The 18,447-nt window shown below is 37.8% G+C and overlaps 2 protein-coding genes across 2 annotated transcripts in view; one reads left to right on the top strand and one right to left on the bottom strand.

Moving 5' to 3' along the window:
- LOC311292270 (lipoprotein lipase) overlaps positions 1–18,447 on the top strand; it is a 632,457-nt gene that overhangs the window by 359,370 nt on the left and 254,640 nt on the right. The gene's annotated exons all lie outside the window — the stretch shown is intronic.
- On the bottom strand, positions 186–18,206 carry LOC311291684 (uncharacterized protein). Its single transcript, XM_084410869.1, has 3 exons — positions 17,124–18,206; positions 14,130–14,647; positions 186–521 (listed from the first exon to the last, which is right to left on the bottom strand). The coding sequence occupies exons 1-3, from the start codon at positions 17,898–17,900 to the stop codon at positions 515–517; spliced, it is 1,302 nt and encodes a 433-aa protein (XP_084266995.1). The 5' UTR covers positions 17,901–18,206; the 3' UTR covers positions 186–514.

Below are 18,447 nucleotides of genomic sequence, written 5' to 3'. Positions count from 1 at the left end.
GACAAAACTACACTTAGTGGACGAAAGCCAAGAAAACACGTTCAAAATAAATAAATTCCAGTCACTGCCTACTGACTGTTTGGATAAGGAAATAAATATAAGCAACACAGACTTTCTTAATAATACACAATCCTAATTGTCTAAAATTCATTGATGCACATTACTCCTTTGTTTTCACAATCTTTCATCAAAATGTTACAACTTACTCCGCCTCTGAAACGACTTTCCTTTTCAAGTGACATCACAAATCCCTATTACTTTTTAATCCCGCGACTCCCACTTTTTCCTGTTTCAATCTGAAATGCATCTGACTATATAAATAAAATGAGTTGTGAATGCCGTTTCATGGTGACTTTAAGTTGGTGTAAACAGTTAGTTTGTTTTTTCCAGCAGGGGTGTGTGAGAGAAAGAGGGCTTTGAGATGCTTCTGGAGTTTTCCATGGGAAATACAGTCACTGCTCCTCGGCCCAGGGTTCTCCGTCCTCCGCGATGAGTCAAGATGGGTTGTGTGGCATCAGTCCCTGTGTAATAAAAAGACTTTCATTACATAGTGCACTCTCATATCCAGCCCATCACAGACAGGGTCACGTCTTCATTACACAAATGTCCCTTTCACAGTGTGTTGATCGATGCTTCTAAGCAAGCGCTGGAGCAGAGCCCAGATCAGGGGAAAGCAAACGCTGCCGACAAACACTTAAAAAGACCTAATCAGCAATAATTACAGAGGATGAGCGTGACGAGACATACACAGTCACAAACGTTGGGTTATTTTTTTTAACCCAACCGTTGGTTTACGCATATTGGGTCATTATGTTGGGTTATCTTAAAATTTGTTGGGTCATTTGTTTACGTCGTTGGGTTATTTATTTGAGTTATAACCTAACAGTTGGGTAAAATACGTTCCTGTACTGTATGTGCACATCTGTGCTATCAATTTGCACAGGTTTTGAATTTAATGCATATGTTTTAAATGTATTATGTGTATTGTATGTGTGCACATTTGTGTATGTTTTGAATTTAATGAGTATATTTTAATATGTGCACGTATATGTTCTATTTATTCTATTTATTATTATACACATAATTGTGTATTATTTACATACTAGGCTCACTAATATTTATTACATTCATAGTTTAATACTTAAAACACGTTAAAACCTATTTATTTGTGTTTATGCTCCAATTAAATTTGAAAACAAAGTGTATTTTATTTATTAAAATAATGGCATAAATAAAAATAACTAGTTAACTCAACTGTTGGGTTCCAATGCATTGGGTTAAAATAACCTGCAGTGGTATACCACCCCATAGTTGGTTTTTTTTTTTTTTTAGCCAACATTATTAAGTGAGTAGGAGCTTCTTTTACCTTCTCTACCTCTGACTTGTCCTTGGCATAGCTGCTGCTTTTACAAACCTGACTGGCTCACATTATGTGCTACGATAATGTAACGCAATTTAGCCTTTCGTGTTCTAATGCCAAGATTGTGCTCGCTTATCAGCTTGATTTATTACTCTAATTTATACGCTCAGCTTGGCTCAATGTTGAGGACAGGAGATCTGATTGGACATGAGTTTCCTCATGCCGCAGTGTGCTGTCTTTATCAGGACTCTAGTGTAGATGCCAGACTGTTGAATTGAAACACTAATAGCTGCAGAGAGAGAGAGAAGACTCATATGCATTCTGGTTTGGACATGCACAACTTTTCAGTTTTGACTAAATTAAATGGAATAATAAAGTACTGGTGTTTCAATCACTGGCATTTAAAGCTCATAAAAACTTGAATTTGAAAATTCCTTTAAAAAAAGATTTTTTTTTGTGCTAGACCATGCAAAATTCTATTCCATCTCAATTCTAGGTTGTCAGGGCATTAATATAAGGTTTCTAAGGTGTTCTGAGTGTTTTTTAGAATGTTGCCATGAGGTTGCTTAAGTGTTTTGTTGTGAGTGGTATTTTAGAATGTTGCAATGTGGTTGCTCGGGTTTTCTGAGTGTTTTTAGAATGTTACTGTGTAACCTACCCATGTTGAGAGTGGCTTTTTAGAATGTTGCTATGCGGTTGCTAGGGTTTTCTGAGTGTTTTTAGAATGTTGCCATGATGTTGCTTAAGTGTTTTGTTGTGAGTGGCATTTTAGAATGTTGCTATGCGGTTGCTAGGGTTTTTAGAATGTTGCCATGAGGTTGCTTAAGTGTTTTGTTGTGAGTGGTATTTTAGAATGTTGCTATGTGGTTGCTAGGGTTTTCTGAGTGGCATTTTAGAATGTTGCCATGAGGTTGCTTAAGTGTTTTGTTGTGAGTGGCATTTTAGAATGTTGCTATGCGGTTGCTAGGGTTTTCTGAGTGTTTTTAGAACGTTGCTGTGTCACCTACCCATGTTGAGAGTGGCTTTTTAGAATGTTGCTGATTATTTCTTATATGATTCGAACCGAATCGTGAACTGATTACAAGAGAAGAGTGTTAAACACTGGGATTGAGATGAGATTACTAAAATAACATACATCCGAAATCGCATACTTCTCCCTATACTATATAAAACAGTAGGGGTGAATTCAGGTTGACTGGGACACTTTTAGCCATTGAGATGACTGGCACAAAATTCTCGTATATCTCTCACAGAGGAGCGGAAGCATAAAAGGAGGAGCGACGACAGTGAAGATCAAGAGAGGAACAGGCCTGGACTTATGTTGTGTTTTGTTTTATTATATGAGTAACAGTAGTCGTCCGTGAGGGGCTGCGGTCTTTACTTTAGTTTTGTTGTTTGGTTATTTTACGTCTTTAAAGTTGTTGAACATTCGCCGGTTCTGCCTCCTTCTTCCCACAACATCTAACCCTCATTACAGTGACAAAAGAAGTATGTCTGAATTCACAGCACTCATAAAAGAGTAGGCGAAAAGTACCTGGATGACCTTTGTCTTCAGGGCAACATGGCGAATGTAGTGCATCTATGATAATATTCATATTATAGCCTACTATAGGACATACTTTTTTAGCAGTAATTACTTATTCAAAATAAGTACTACCTACTCAAGAGAGTATGCGAATTCGGACGCACCCATAGAGCCAGAAAGGCACGTGACGTGATCACATCGCCTACTCACCTGTCAATCAACCAGTACTGTTTTGAACTTTGGCGCCAACGTGTTCAGCGTTAACAGAAAATAACCGTCCGAATAAAACATTTGGATGTGCGTATTAATATACACTACTAATAGACCACACAAAGCATGACTGAAATCAGTATGCAGCGACACGGGTTATGAATAACATCTGAAGTTCAGCTGACACAGGTATGCCTTTAAATACACTAAATATTCTGCGGGAAACATCTTGCTGGCTTCAAATTATGAGAGACGCGATGTGTCTCATCTGTGATCGGATTATAACTCCAGATGTAAACAGTGCCTCGATTGCTAGTGTGTTGCCAGCCTGTTGCAATGTGGTTGCTAAGGTATGCTGACTGTTTTAGCACGTTATTATGGGATTGCTAAAGTGTTTTGTATGGTTGCTAGGGTGTTACGTTAGTAAATAGTAAATTAAAGGGATAGTTCCCCCCAAAATTTAAATTATGTCATTAATTACTCGCCCTCATGTTGTTCCAAAACTGTAAGATTTTCGTTAATTTTCAAAACACGTCACAAATTAAGATCTTTTTGATGGAATCTGAGAGCTTTCTGTTCCTCCATAGACAGCTATTAAAAAAGTTCATAAAGAGATTGTAAAACGATCCATATTCATGTGAATTCATACATTCCAAATTAATTGAGAAGTTTAGTCCAGATTTTCTGAAGAGACTCTATCGCTTTAGTTTATATGATGAACAGATTGAATTTAGGCTTTTATTCACATAAGCGAACATAAACAGAAGCTCAACCGAACCTGCTTGACACGCAAGAATGAACCTCATTGGTTCTTGCTGAAGCTTAAACATGCTGCGTAACACGAGAATGAAACTCATTGGTTCTTGCTGAACACGAGAATGAACCTCATTGGTTCTTGCTGAAGCTCAAACATGCTACGTAACATGAGAATGAACCTCATTGGTTCTTGCTGAACACGAGAATGAACCTCATTGGTTCTTGCTGAAGCTCAAACATGCTGCGTAACATGAGAATGAACCTCATTGGTTCTTGCTGAACACGAGAATGAACCTCATTGGTTCTTGCTGAAGCTCAAACATGCTACGTAACATGAGAATGAACCTCATTGGTTCTTGCTGAACACGAGAATGAACCTCATTGGTTATCATTTTACTACAACTGATGTGTGAGTTGATGAATGTTATGTGAGTAAAAGCCAATTCACATGGAATAGTTTTACAATCTCTTTATATGAATTTGAAGTGTCAAAGTGGTAGTTGCTTAGACTGTCAATGGAGGGACAGAAATCTCTCAGATTTCATCAAAAAGGTCTTCTTTTGTGTTTTGAAGATGAAAAAGTCGGGTTTGGAACGACATGAAGGTGAGTAATTAATGACAGAATTTTCATTTATGGGTAAACTAACCCTTTAAAGTTTATTAGGTGGCTACATAATGGATCTGTTTTAACAATAACCAATTTTTGCTGTATGATGCATAAATAGAATTCTAGGTATCATCCATTAATAGATATATGTATATGAATATATAGACCTCACATAGGAGGAAAGAAAAATATCCATATTGGAAAATTATTATAAAAAAGTTATTTGGCTCTGGGTTGATGATAGATGATTCAGAAAGAAAGCATGAATCATTTTCCAAATGCGTAGCCAATGTCCATTTGCATTATTGCTCTTGACTTCCAGGAATAAGTCATCTTTACACCTATAATAATTTAATGTTTTTTACACTGATCTATTATTGTGGTGCAATATATTTCAGATAACCCCACCCCTAAAAGCTCATAAAAACAAAATAAACTGTTGGTCATTCTACACGTCAAGGTCTCTTTCTGTCTAAGGGGGCGTTTAATTGGTGGCCAGAATAAGCAGCAGTGCGACCAGACTTTATGCCGTCATATGATTGCTCTTTATCCCTCATTTGTCCAAATCTTCCACCACCCCGGAAACTTCAAGCCAAGTCTCTGAGCGCTCTCAGACAGATGTAATTATCCACCTACCCAAAAGTAAAACCGTCTTCTGCACATTTATATTTTATGATTGTTCTTAAATTAGCTTTAGCTTGAACAATAAATCAAAGATGATATGAATTTATAGTTGCAATTTAGCTTTAATGTCTCTGGGCCAGATGAAAATTAAATTAATATTTTATTTGAGTAATAATATGTCACACACAAGATGATACTTGTGTTCAGAGCAGGAAGATAGTCAAAAGTCTAAAGGTGTTTCCATATCCCTGAAGTGACTTACTAGAGCTTTCAGGTAAGTATTGCACTGCAAAAAAATGCTTTTCTTACTTAGTATCCAGTCCAAATATCTAAGAATTCAAGAGTGCATTAAATCAAGATGCATTTATTAGACGAATAAAATGACATATATCTTGTTTTCTTAAAACAAGCAAAATTATCTGACAATGGGATGAGAATAGTCTTAATTCAATTAGAAAACAAGAAAAATAGTCTTAATTCAATTGGAAAACAAGAAAAATAGTCTTAATTCAATTGGAAAGCAAGAAAAATTATCTTAATTCAATTGGAAACCAAGAAAAATTATCTTAATTCAATTGAAAAACAAGAAAAATAGTCTTAATTCAATTAGAAAACAAGAAAAATAATCTTAATTCAATTGGAAAACAAGAAAAACAATCTTAATTCAATTGGAAAACAAGATCATTTTTCTTACCCCATTGGCAGATCATTTTTTCTAGTTTTAAGCTAAAAAAAAAAAAAAAAAACCCCAGAAATTTTCAGTTATAGTGTCTTATGTAATTTTAATTCTCTAGTAAATGCTTCTTGGTTTAAGAATTTTTTGATATTTAGACTGGAAACAAGACAAACATGCTAAGTAAGAAAAACATTTTTTGCAGTGTGCAAAAGAGAAAAAATGGAAATGAGTGAATAGCTGTCATAAAGTAAGAGTATAAACTGTATGTAGAGCTATATAAAGGTTGTGGATAGCAGCTCAGATCATTTGATCTTGTGAGAACTTGACTTTTTCACACTTTAATGTCTTGAGAACATCAAATTTTCTTTGAAGAAACCTATGAGAAACAAGAGACTTAAATAGTTCACCACAAAAAGATATTTCGAAAATTCAGTCAGTGAAAGTGAATGGGGTCCAATGTAGTTTGAAGCCAAACGTTCACAGAAGAAAGAGTCGTACAGGTTTGGAACAACATTTTTAAGTGAACTATCCTTTTAAGCTAAAGTTTCTCTCTCAATTTAATCTCATTGCTGTCTAGTTGAAACAAGTGACGTACTAAAGAGATCTCATTTGGGATTTTTTCTTTCGTATGGTTTAGTCTCTGCTGGAATTTAAATGAAAACCACTTGTAAATTGTACAACATTCTCCATTGGGCTTCATTTTACAGCCAATGAAGACATGGCTTCCCGAACACATCGTGCACTGCAAAAAAGGCCTTTCTTACATTTACATTTACATTTAGTCATTTAGCAGACGCTTTTATCCAAAGCGACTTACAAATTAGGACTAAATAAAGCGAGTCATCATGAAGAGGCAAAAACAACAACAACGCAAGAAGTGCTCAGAATACAAAGTTCAGGCATTATTCAGAGTAGCATAAGTCTGATAAGTGACTTAGTGTTTTTGTCTTGTTTCCAGCTCAAATTTCAAACATTTCTTAAATCAAGAAGCATTTACTAGATAAGAAAATGACATTAGAAATTATATCTTGTTTTCTGGGGGGAAAAAATCTAAATTAAGTGAGTTTTTGCTTTTTAGCAAAATAAAAAAAGAAGAAAAAATTAGCTTGTTTTACATTTGAATTAAGATTGTTTTTCTTGTTTTTCATTTGAATTAAGATTATTTTTTGTGATTTCCATTTGAATTAAGATTATTTTTCTTGTTTTCCATTTGAATTAAGATAATTTTTCGTGATTTCCATTTGAATTAAGATTGTTTTTCGTGTTTTCCATTTGAATTAAGATTATTTTTCTTGTTTTCCATTTGAATTAAGATTATTTTGCTTGTTTTAAGCAAAAACTCACTCATTTTTGAAATTTTTTCTTCAAGAAAACAAGATATAATGTCTCGTCATTTACTTATCTAGTAAATGCTTCTTGTTTTAAGAAATTTTTGATATTTGAACTGGAAACAAGACAAAAATACTAGGCTAAGTAAGAAAAGCATTTTTTGCAGTGTGTAGTCTGAGCGAAGGCACCAAACGGTGGGCGTTCTTTATAAACACACGTCTACCAAAACATCCGCTGTCTGTTATGCACCTTCTTCCTGGTGTGTGTGTGTGTCGAGCTCAGCTGTTGCTGTGCCCTCCCAGATAGTGGGTGGCCTTCATCGTAAATGATGTCTGAAAATGCCTGTGTTTATTTGACCATCACAAATATTGTGCGAGCTTGCCTCATTCGGTTAGGCTCTAAGCCAAGTGGTTTCTAATGCAAACCAGACAGAAGGGCCAGTCCTGCAGAGACACATACCCTCCACTAGAGGACAATGCCAAACCATAACTACTGCGTTCAGAGGCAGAAATCAGCTCCTTTTGTTCTCAACCGCACACAAAGATCACATCTGCCATTTTAACTTTAACCCCAGAGGAATGTTGAATACGTCAGGGAACAGTGTCAAATTCTAGTTGTCCGAGTTGTGCTTCCTATCCTAAGCCAGGGATTATTCAGAAGTATTAAAGTTCAGTGTGTGAATTTGTGCTCCAGATGAACGTGCACCAGTAATGTGATTATTTCTAATGATCAGAGAGTAAGACTTTTATTTTTCTGATTATTCACTTAGAACTGTGGTCCTTTTTACCACTATTATTTACACCCCCCAATGCACAGCAAAACTGATGAACTCACATACAGTAGACCTGTTACTGGCCACTGTTTTAATCCGCGGACGTAAAATGCAAAACACGTTTTTATGAACTTAGTGGGGTATTTTTCAGTGATGCACCTAAAAATGTCTTCATTTCTATGTTTTCATCCTTTAATATACTGCATTATGTTCATGTTGCACAATGTTGTCGGGTTTCTTCAGCACCCTAAAAATGTGACCCCTTCTTTACCGCTGTTTACGAATCTGCACTTTGGTCAGAGTAGAATAGATGCGATTAAAGTGTTTACATGCTTGTTTATTGCAATTAAAATTGCCATACGGCACTTATTTTGCTACGATTATGAGCATAATCACATCAATTTCATTGAAGTATTGTGTTTACATCAGAGCTGCACGGAATGAATGATTCAGTGACAAATATATTTGTAACAGTCACTTGTCGCCACCTACTGGTGTAACGATGTAATTGATACAATCGTTATTTGAAGCGTTAAAGGAGTAGTTCACTTTCAAATAAAAATGTCCTGATAATTTACTCACCCCCATATCATCCAAGATGTCCATGTCTTTCTTTCTTTAGTCGAAAAGAAATTAAGGTTTTTGAGGAAAACATTCCAGGATTTTTCTCCATATAATGGACTTCAATGGCACCAACGGTTTGAAGGTTCAAATGTGAATTTCAGTGCAGCTTCAAAGTCTCGACACGATCCCAGCCGAGGAATAAGAGTCTTATCTAGACAAACGATCGGTCATTTTCTAAAAATAAAATAAAAATTATATACTTTTTAACCACAAACACCCGTCTTGTACCATCTCTGAGATGCGCCACGCATTACGCCATCACGTTGGAAAGGTCGCGCGTGACGTAGTCGGAAGTGCCGCCCCAGTGTTTATAAGTTTGGAGTAGGAGGACCGTTCAAAGTTATTGTATGTTGAATGACACATATTTATATGTATTTGTGTCAGTTTATTGTTTAAAATGGTCCTTACGTGTGCATATACATATGTTTAACGATGTCACGCGTGACCTTTCCAACGTGATGACGTAATGCGTGGCGCATCTCAGAGATGGTACAAGACGGCATTTGTGGTTAAAAAGTATATCATTTTTGTTTTGTTTTTGGAAAATGACCAATCGTTTCGCTAGATAAGACTCTTATTTCTCGGCTGGGATCGTGTCGAGACTTTGAAGCTGCACTGAAACTCACATTTGAACCTTCAAACCGTTGGTTGCCATTGAAGTCCATTATATGGAGAAAAATCCTGCAATGTTTTCCTCAAAAACCTTCATTTCTTTTCGACTGAAGAAAGAAAGACGTGGACATCTTGGATGATATGGGGGTGAGTAAATTATCAGGACATTTTTTATTTGAAAGTGAACTCCTCCTTTAATAGACAAAGCCGAATCGCTGTCATTTAGGAATAAGATTGCGTGGGTTCGTGCGGCTTATATAATATAGAACCGTGCGAGGAACTATGTGAATATAAGTTATTATTAGTGCTGTCCAAGCGTGCCGCACAAGCCCTGAAAAGTGAAGCCAAAACGTCTTGATCGCCCCCTGGTGCTGCCGTTTTTATCACGCTGATGTAAGTTCAAGTGTCTGTTTCAAAAATAAGTTGGTTTTTAGTTAGTTACGTGATGCTATAAAAACGGTGGTGTAACGGTATGATTGACAGCTGTGATTGACAGGTTCTCTGAGCGAAGTAGTCACTGAAGTACCAACGGACATTTTTTTCGGGTTCTTCGGAGGACTGAGGAGATTGTATTTACTTTATTTTAACAAGCCTCTTGTCGTACTGCAATCAATTTTTTAAAAAGTGCACTCAGGGAGAGTGCATCCTGCAAGAGTGAGGGCGGAGCGTTGATTTCGCGGCTTTACTTCCTGCTCACTACTGCGCAGGTTTGGTCCTGAGATCGCTACTGCGCAGACTCAAGTTCCAAGATGTCAGCGCCATATCGGGACACTGGCGGCTTCAGTTCTCACCAATGGAAGAGAGCGAAGGGGCGTCGTCCATATTTTTTTACAGTCTATGGTCCTGTCAGTTAAACGCGTTATTAACGGCGTTAACGCAAACCCATTTTAACGGCGTACATTTTTTTTATCGCGAGATTAACGTTCTTTTTGGCCTAGCAAACTTTGTCGTTTTTTTCACATGCTGTTGCAACAACTAGCCTAGTAACGTTAGAAAAACTACAAAACCACACCAGATCTAGCTAGACCGGACACAAAACAACAGGCACGCCACACACACTTGTTTGGGCTTGCGAACCGGCCGAAGAGTACTAGGCTAACGTTACGTTTTGAGTGGATGGCGAGCGCGAGACGCCGAAATGGATGCCAATAAGATTCTGAATGGAAAGTTTACTTTTAAAAAGTTGCCAAATGGTTCCCTTGACGAGACCAAAGTGATCTGTGTGTTTTGTCGTTGTGAACTGAGCGATCATCGCAGCACGTCCAGTCTGAAACACCACTTGACGCGAATGCGAATTCTCTGACGCGATTATTTGCTCCGAGTGTGAATGTTAGTGTGAAACTGAACACTACAGTAAATGCCAATGATGTTTTCAATAAAAAAAAAACATCTGCACAAAGCAAGCCGATCCACTTTTCCATGTTGATAAGAGCATTAAAATGAGAAAAAATAATGCAACCAAAAGAAATCAAGGGACATTTAGAATTGATAAAAATGTGCGATTAATTGCGAGTTAACTATGACATTAATGCGATTAATCGCGATTAAATATTTTAATCGTTTGACAGCACTAGTTATTATTAATAATCTGCCCCTATAATCATCATTTGTGTGAAAGGCATCAAGTCTGTTGGTATACATTTTTCAAGAAGCATGTTTTTCCAATGAGTTGCATGTTTAGGGATGATAACATCTTAGAGACTTGTGTGTGGGTGACTTGTTTTGAGCCTGTAAGGATCCACCCAGAAAGCACTAGCAACCACAAAGCAATGACCCGTCAACCGCCAAATTTGCACAGGCATGCACTTCTCAAACTGTCTTCAGGGCATAGTTAATTTAATTAATGGATGCGGTAATATTATCTGCATTTTGTCTACAGCAGCGTAAGATGATTTTCCCCAAAAAATCCCAACCTTGAAGCCGTGTTTGATCTTTTAACGTGCCTCAACAACAGCCGATGTAATCACCCGTGAACATAATTTTCATTTATAGAATGTTTATCAGACATGATCCTGATCGTATCCTGAATTCCTCTGTGATAAAGCAACACAATTGTCCCAAAGCCAAAGTCATGTTCACCCTCGGATCTGAGGTAATTCCATGGGGGAAAGGCTTTTGAATTGCAAAGCATTCAACATCGTTCATCTCCCCGCAGGGCAAACAACAAAGCTCAGTGTAATCTGAGGAAACAAGTGCAGCGTATATCGACACCGTGTTTTCCTGCGAAACAGATGGAAGAAATCTTTCATGACGCATAGTTAGCCGTGTTAACACTGAGTCATTGTGTTTACTATCTTCATCACAAAAAAGCTTGGTCTGTATTTCTATGGAAATGATTCAGTGCCGGGCCGGCAGACCCCACCATGCTTTTCTTTTCTGGGAAATAATAACTGTAAGAAAAAACACATGTGGATGGTGTCTGTTATAATAGCGAGGACGTTTTTTCCTTAAACACACGATCCAAAAGACACATGATGTTTCAGCACTTTTGTGATTCAGATGTTGCTCTTTTAAAGCTCAGGAGACTTAAAGGGGTGGTTGACTTTTCTAACTTTAGTTAGTGTGTAATGTTGCTGTTTGAGCATAAACAACATCTGCAAAGTTACGACACTCAAAGTTCAAAGCAAAGGGAGATATTTGCTTTTAAAGAAATCGCTTTTTAAGGACTACAACAAACGGCTGGTAGAGACTACACGAGCTTCCTCCCGGGTTAGTGACATCACCAACCCTAGAATTTACATAAACCCCGCCCCCGGAACATGATTTATAGATTATCAAGACAGAATATGCTAATCAATGACTAGAAGATAACTCCACATAAGCTACATAAATTCATCAACTAACCATTCAGAAATGTTGTCTACAAGTTTTCACTTCTTCTCGAGTCTCTCCATCTTTCTGACTCCGGTTTGAACATAAAAGGCTAAACGTTTTTGAAATTTTCAGTGCATGTGTGTGTGAGGTAAAAGAACACAGCTCTTGAAGCTCCGCCCCCTGTGCCGGGAGCAGCAGCTCATTTGCATTTAAAGGGACAGACACAAAAACGGTGCATTTTTGCTCACCCTCAAAAAGTGACTATTTTAACATGCTATATAACAATATCTGTGGGGTATTTTGAGCTAAAACTTCACACACACACTCTGGGGACATCAGAGACTTATTTTACATCTTGTGAAAAGAGCATTATACCACATAAGCTGTTTCTCTTGATATTCCATTGAATAAATGTGATAATTGTTACTAGATAATTGTTTACAGCATGTATAAAATTAATGTACATTGCAGCTCTTTGACATCTTAGCAAATTTAAGACATTGTTGTTGAGATCTCTTCTACAACTCTTTGGGAGATGTGAGGTTTTTCCTCAAGAGAAACAGCTGAAAAGCAGACGTGTGCTCTTCATTTAATCTCATTGTAGCAGAATTTTTTTTGATATTAACGAGATGTCATTTGTGATTTTTTTTCTTTCTTTCTTATGGGTATACAATACCATTCAAAAGTTTGGGGTCAGTATGATTTTTTTTGAAAGAACTACTTTTCAGCAAGGACGCATTAAATTGATGTTACAAAAGATTATATTTCAAATAAATGCTGTTCTTTAGAACTTTCTATTCATTAAAAAGTCCTGAAAAAATAAAAAATTCACGGTTTCGACAAAATATGAAGATGTTTTCAACATTGATAATAATCATTAGAATGATTTCTGAAGGATCATGTGACACTGAAGACTGGAGTAATGATGCTGAAAATTCAGCTTTGATCACAGGAATAAATTACACTTTAAAATATGTTAAAAACCGTTATTTTAAATTATAATAATATTACTAGGGCTGGGACGATACACCTATCTCCCGATTCGATACTATCACGATACTTGGGTGCCGATACGATATGTAGTGGGATTTTTTTTTTTTTTTTTTAGAATTGCGATTCTACAAGTATTGCGATTCGATATTGCGAATATTTATTTATTTATTTATTTTAACACTAGACCATCGGGAAAAGTTAAATCATACACTTATACAGACTATACATGGTGTATAAGATCATCAAAAACAATTCATCACATCTTTCTGACTTATTTCAGAAGCATCATACAATACTACATTCTCTTTAATAAATGATTCAATAACAAATACATTTTTTAACAGTCACTTGTCGCCACAGTGGCGAAACAATGTAATGATAAATGCGTTATTTTAAGTACCAAGTTTCTATCAAAAGCTGATTTTGATGGCTATCGTAGACATCGGTGTTTATATTTGAACTTTAAACTTTTATCCAAGTACTTATATGATAATTACTATTGCATCACAGAAATAATGATAATATGAGGTTGAAAAGACTGTTTGTGAAGCGGTTTCGTGACGACTCTCTCCGGGTCAGCACCAACACTGAATGTTGCGATATGATTTTGTCACAGTTTAATAGACAGACGAATTGAAAGATCGCGTGGGTGTTTGAATGGAGATCACAGTCTTTATTAAAGATGAATCGTGCAGCTCTACTGTCTTATCTCTCTCTCAGTATATGAGCAGCGCGAGGACTTCCAGTGCGTTCAGTCTCACGTCTCTTACACGCGTCCACTTGGGATATTACGTCACACAACACTCATAGATAACGACACATTTCATCCTCTGTTGGAACGGTGGCTAACTTCCGTCAACCTCATCTATAAGCAAGGACAAAAATAAAGTAATTTAATTTTTAAATCGTTTTTTTTACAGTATTTTTGATTAAATAAATGCAGCCCGGGTGAGCATAAGAGACTTCTTTCAAAAAACATGAATAAACCTTACAGACCCCAAACTTTGTATATGTTTGTGTTTAGACATGCATGAGCATAAACACAGCAAGCACATGCTTTTCTGAGGACACTTACCCTGAGTTTCGTCACCAAGGAACATTACGACCAAGTGATTGATGAAGCATGTGTGCAACTGTGTCTGTGAGTATGCATGATGTGTTTGTTTGATTGATTGTCTTTGCTGATGTTTGGGTTTCTGTGAAAGCAAGTTAGTTGTGTGTCCTTACACTATGGTGGATGAGAGCATCTTATGTTTTCCAGGGTAAGGAGGTGTCCTCATCTTCACCTGTCCGTTCTGAGGGTAAGGTGGAGGCCGGTGTGTTTTATTTGAGTTAGTGCACACTACTGGAACGATAGGGGGTCTGTGGTTTTCCAGTTGCCCTTTCCTTGCCGTTCGGTGTGGTAGGCAGTTTCCATTGAGCGTCCTTTGAGTCCTTTGGGTCTCTGAGGTTTGTTTCACAACTCTTTTGCCTTTATCCTCAACAGTAACGGATCGCTTCTCAGGAGGGGACAGGCTTGTGTGGTTTCTCATTGGCGAATGACTGTCATTGTGAACTAAATCCACAGGGCTGTGTGCGAGAGAAGAGTCGGAAGTCGTGTCCTCTTCGCCATTCGAATAGTGGATCAACGCCACAACATCAGTCTGACTGCTTTTGGTGGCGTCTTGGGAGAGTCCATTGGATGGACTTGTTTCTTCTTCATCAAGGTCAATGTTGGACGTCAGAACATCAATCTGTTGGACGACCTTCACAGACACAGAGGGATCAAAAACATAGTTAAAGGAATAGTTTGCTTAAAAATAAAAAACAACTTCATGCTTTACAGAAACAGAAATGCTGATTTGCACGCCAGAGGTCGTCAAGCTCCGAAAAGGACAAAAAAGCACTTCTTTAGTCATTTAATAATTTTTCACTGGAATTATTCTTCTCTGCCAATGCGTTCACATTCACATATTCAAACATGGTGCATTGAAATGTGTTGCACATGTGACGCCAATGGTTTTTGCAATCATATTGAGTTGTCAGTTAACAAAACCGAAACTAAATGTTTGTAAACTGAACCAAAAATAAAATTAACATAACTTAAGTAATCATGTTTACATCTACAAAATCATTTTAGGTTTCCAGACATGTTTCCCAGATGCTTCTAGAGCCCACCTGTCATTAATCAATCATAATCCTGGCCCTAAACACACAACAAAAAGGCACTTCTGTAGTCATTTAATAACTAATTACTGGAAATATTCACTGGAATTGTTCTTCTCTGCCAATGCGTTCACATTCACATCAAACATGGTGCATTGAAATGTGCTGCATCAAGTATGACGCTAGTGGTTTTTGCAATCATATTGAGTTGTCAGTTAACAAAACCGAAACAAAATGTTTGTAAACTGAACCAAAAATAAAACTAACATAACTTAAGTAGTCATGTTTACATCTACTAAATCATTTTAGGTTTCCAAACATGTTTCCCAGACGCTTCTAGAGCCCATCTGTCATTAATCAATCATAATCCTGGCCCTAAACACACCACAAAAAGGCACTTCTGTAGTCATTTAATAACTTTTTACTGGAAATATTCACTGGAATTGTTCTTCTCTGCCAATGCGTTCACATTCACATATTCAAACATGGTGCATTGAAATGTGCTGCATCAAGTATGACGCCAATGTTTTTTGCAATCATATTGAGTTATCAAAATTTTTGTAAACTGAAAAAAAATAAAACTAACTTGGGAAAAACTCAAAATAAACTAAAGTAACTAGTCATGATTGCATCTAAGAAATCATTTTAGGTTTCCAAACAAGTTTCATCAAGCCCATCTGTCATTAATCAATCATAATCCCGCCCCTAAACACACGTCATTGGCTGAGTCGCAAATTCTCATGTCAAGCCTCTGAAACAAACCAATCAGTGCTTTAAAAACATCTCAGTAACTTCAATGACTCTGAACATTAACCTGAGATCATATAGAAAATATAAAACACGTCCTTCACCTTCGAAGTTTGTTCTAATCAAATCTTAACGTCATCATCGGGTAAAGATGTCATAAAATAACTTTTTTGGCTTCTTTCTCTGTGATGCATTAATCTACTGCTGCAGTCATTTACATTTTATGGGAGTCTTGATGCATCCATTGAAACTTGTCTAAATAATTCAATTAATGTTTTACGTCCTGCAGAGTCCATTATTGCTAATGTCAATCTGCCCGTATTAAGCTATCTTTAGCTATTGATTTTAAGATTCTGTTCTCTTTTAACAGGCCTTTGTGATGGACTTAAGAACTGGCCATTTCCCATCCAGAAAATACAATATTTCTCTATACAATAAGCTCCCAGTGGAACATTTCCAGCTTCCAGAATATAATTGACTGTTCATTTCTGGCAGATGTGAGCTTTGGCTTCTGAAGGCTTTCAGATGATGTTTAGTTTTGCTGTTTTTCAGAATAGGTTTATTATTATAGCGAATTAGATGTTTGCTAAGACCACACAGATAATATATTTCCACTGGTTAAACAGGATGAAAGTTTTGATCTTATCCAGTCTCTGTGCTTATTAAAATCCCATCTCAAATATGTTGAACCCAAAATCAGTGACAAATCTTGTTATATGAATGTTTCCTCATAGTTGTACGCATGAAGAAAACTCATTATAGGAGCTGGTCACCCACAGCATGTCATTTCACCGTTAGTCGTTCCAAACCTGTGACTTCTGAGAAATGTCTCAGTTTTTTGGAGGTAAATACAATGTAAGTCAATGGGGTCCAATATTGTTTGGCTCTCAATGTTCTTCAAATAATCTTCTTTTATGTTCCACAGGGGAAGGTCAGTCATACGGGTTTGGAACATGTGAGTAAAATAAAACAATTTCATTTTGGGTGAAGTATCAGTTGAAGAAAATTTGCATGCAACATGCACCAATGCTAAATCTTTCTATATATCCTAATACTTTAATGAGCTTATTGTTTCTGCCTTAAATTAATACATTATTAGCTAACTGTGTGATTTGTATATGTACATTTCTGAAATGCATAACTTGGACCTCTGATAGCAGATCACTCTAAATTGTAATATGGACTCTGTAAAGTTGCTTTGAAACAATATGTATTGTAAAAAACGTGAATTGTGAATTGAATGAGTAAATAACAGAATTTTGGGTGAACAATCCCTCATTTTTGGTCTTCATTCAACATTATTCACTCTATTTATTATTCCATCCTCACCTCTTTCATCTCCAACTGGACCTGTTTGAGACCACCCAGCACTTCCTCGAGCTCATTGACCACTTGTTTGATCTGTTCCCGTACTGTTCCCTGGCTCTTCCTCTGGTTGCCATGGTTTTCCAGACCTACGCCCCCTTGACCCGTCCTTATTTCCCGCTTCGATCCGTTCACCTGCAGCCTCGAGCGCCCCAACTTGCTGGAGGGCACCTCGGTTGGGAAAAAAGCGGAGTTTTCCCCATTACTGTGTGGTTTTCCCGGACTTGATTGTCTGCTGGTCCCAGGGCTGTTAAGCGTGTGTTGCTCTTCGTGATGCCGGAAAGACACCCGTCTCCTTGTGCAATGTCCGTTATATCCGTGGACGTCATCCCACTCCCGCTGATGTCCGTAGTGTTGATCCGACGAGTAGTAGGGTTGACCTCTGACCTTTAAAACATGGCCCCCATTAAAGGGATGAAGCAACTCCGGGTAATACCAACGCTGAACGCATCCACATTCCCGCCGGATCTCCGTAACACATGGAGAATCCCACCTGGGCGTTCGTACATCCACCCAGGAATAGCATGGATGCTGTATTTCCTTGGCATAAACTTGCCGTGGCGTTGACGAAATGATCCTCTCCGCTCCGTCTATCCCCAACTCCTTCGGGAACGGGGCTATTCCCGACTCCATACGCACACATGATCCATCAACGGGGCCCGGTGTGCGTCGGACTCCCTGCTCCAGGCAAAAGTGGCAGGAATGAGTTTGAAATCTCGCAGTCGTGTTCTCCGAGTGCATTCCAGTCCCAAATCCGACTTAGAAAACAACTGGTTCTCTCTCCATCCACGGCGTCTGTTTTTCTCATCTGCGTTTTACAGTCTCTCTCTCCTTCTCCCGCACTTCCCCTCTCCAACTTTCTGTCTCTCACCTCCCCCTTCCTTCCTCCCGGTGCTTTTTCTAACTTACTCTTGGTTTCCCAATGTTCTCTCTCGTTCCTGCCGAACGCAGCTTGTTGCCCTTTTCTCTAGTAGTGGGCCTCTTTTCTTTCCTTCCCTCCTTCCCTCCTTCCCTCCCTCCTTTTTTTTTTCTTCAACTCTCCTTCTCCTGAAGTCTTTCACCTCTCTCTACACCTCAGTTTTCTTTTTTTTTCCCACTGCGTAAAAAAAATTCCCTTCTCAGACTCAACTCACCCTTTTCCCAAACTCCAAACACTTCCTTCCTACACCTTCTCGGTCTCTCTCTCCCGGGGTTGGGGCTCGTAAAGCGTTGACAGACGCAGCGGCTCCATGTGATTCCCGATCTTTCCCTCAGATCTTGCCACTCGGCAATTAAACACAGCCAGGAG

This window comes from Rutilus rutilus, assembly GCF_951802725.1.
Source record: "Rutilus rutilus genome assembly, chromosome: 6".
Lineage (NCBI taxonomy): Eukaryota > Metazoa > Chordata > Actinopteri > Cypriniformes > Leuciscidae > Rutilus > Rutilus rutilus.
Note: the sequence above shows the minus strand (reverse complement) of the source record. Positions and strands in the feature narration are given on the sequence as shown.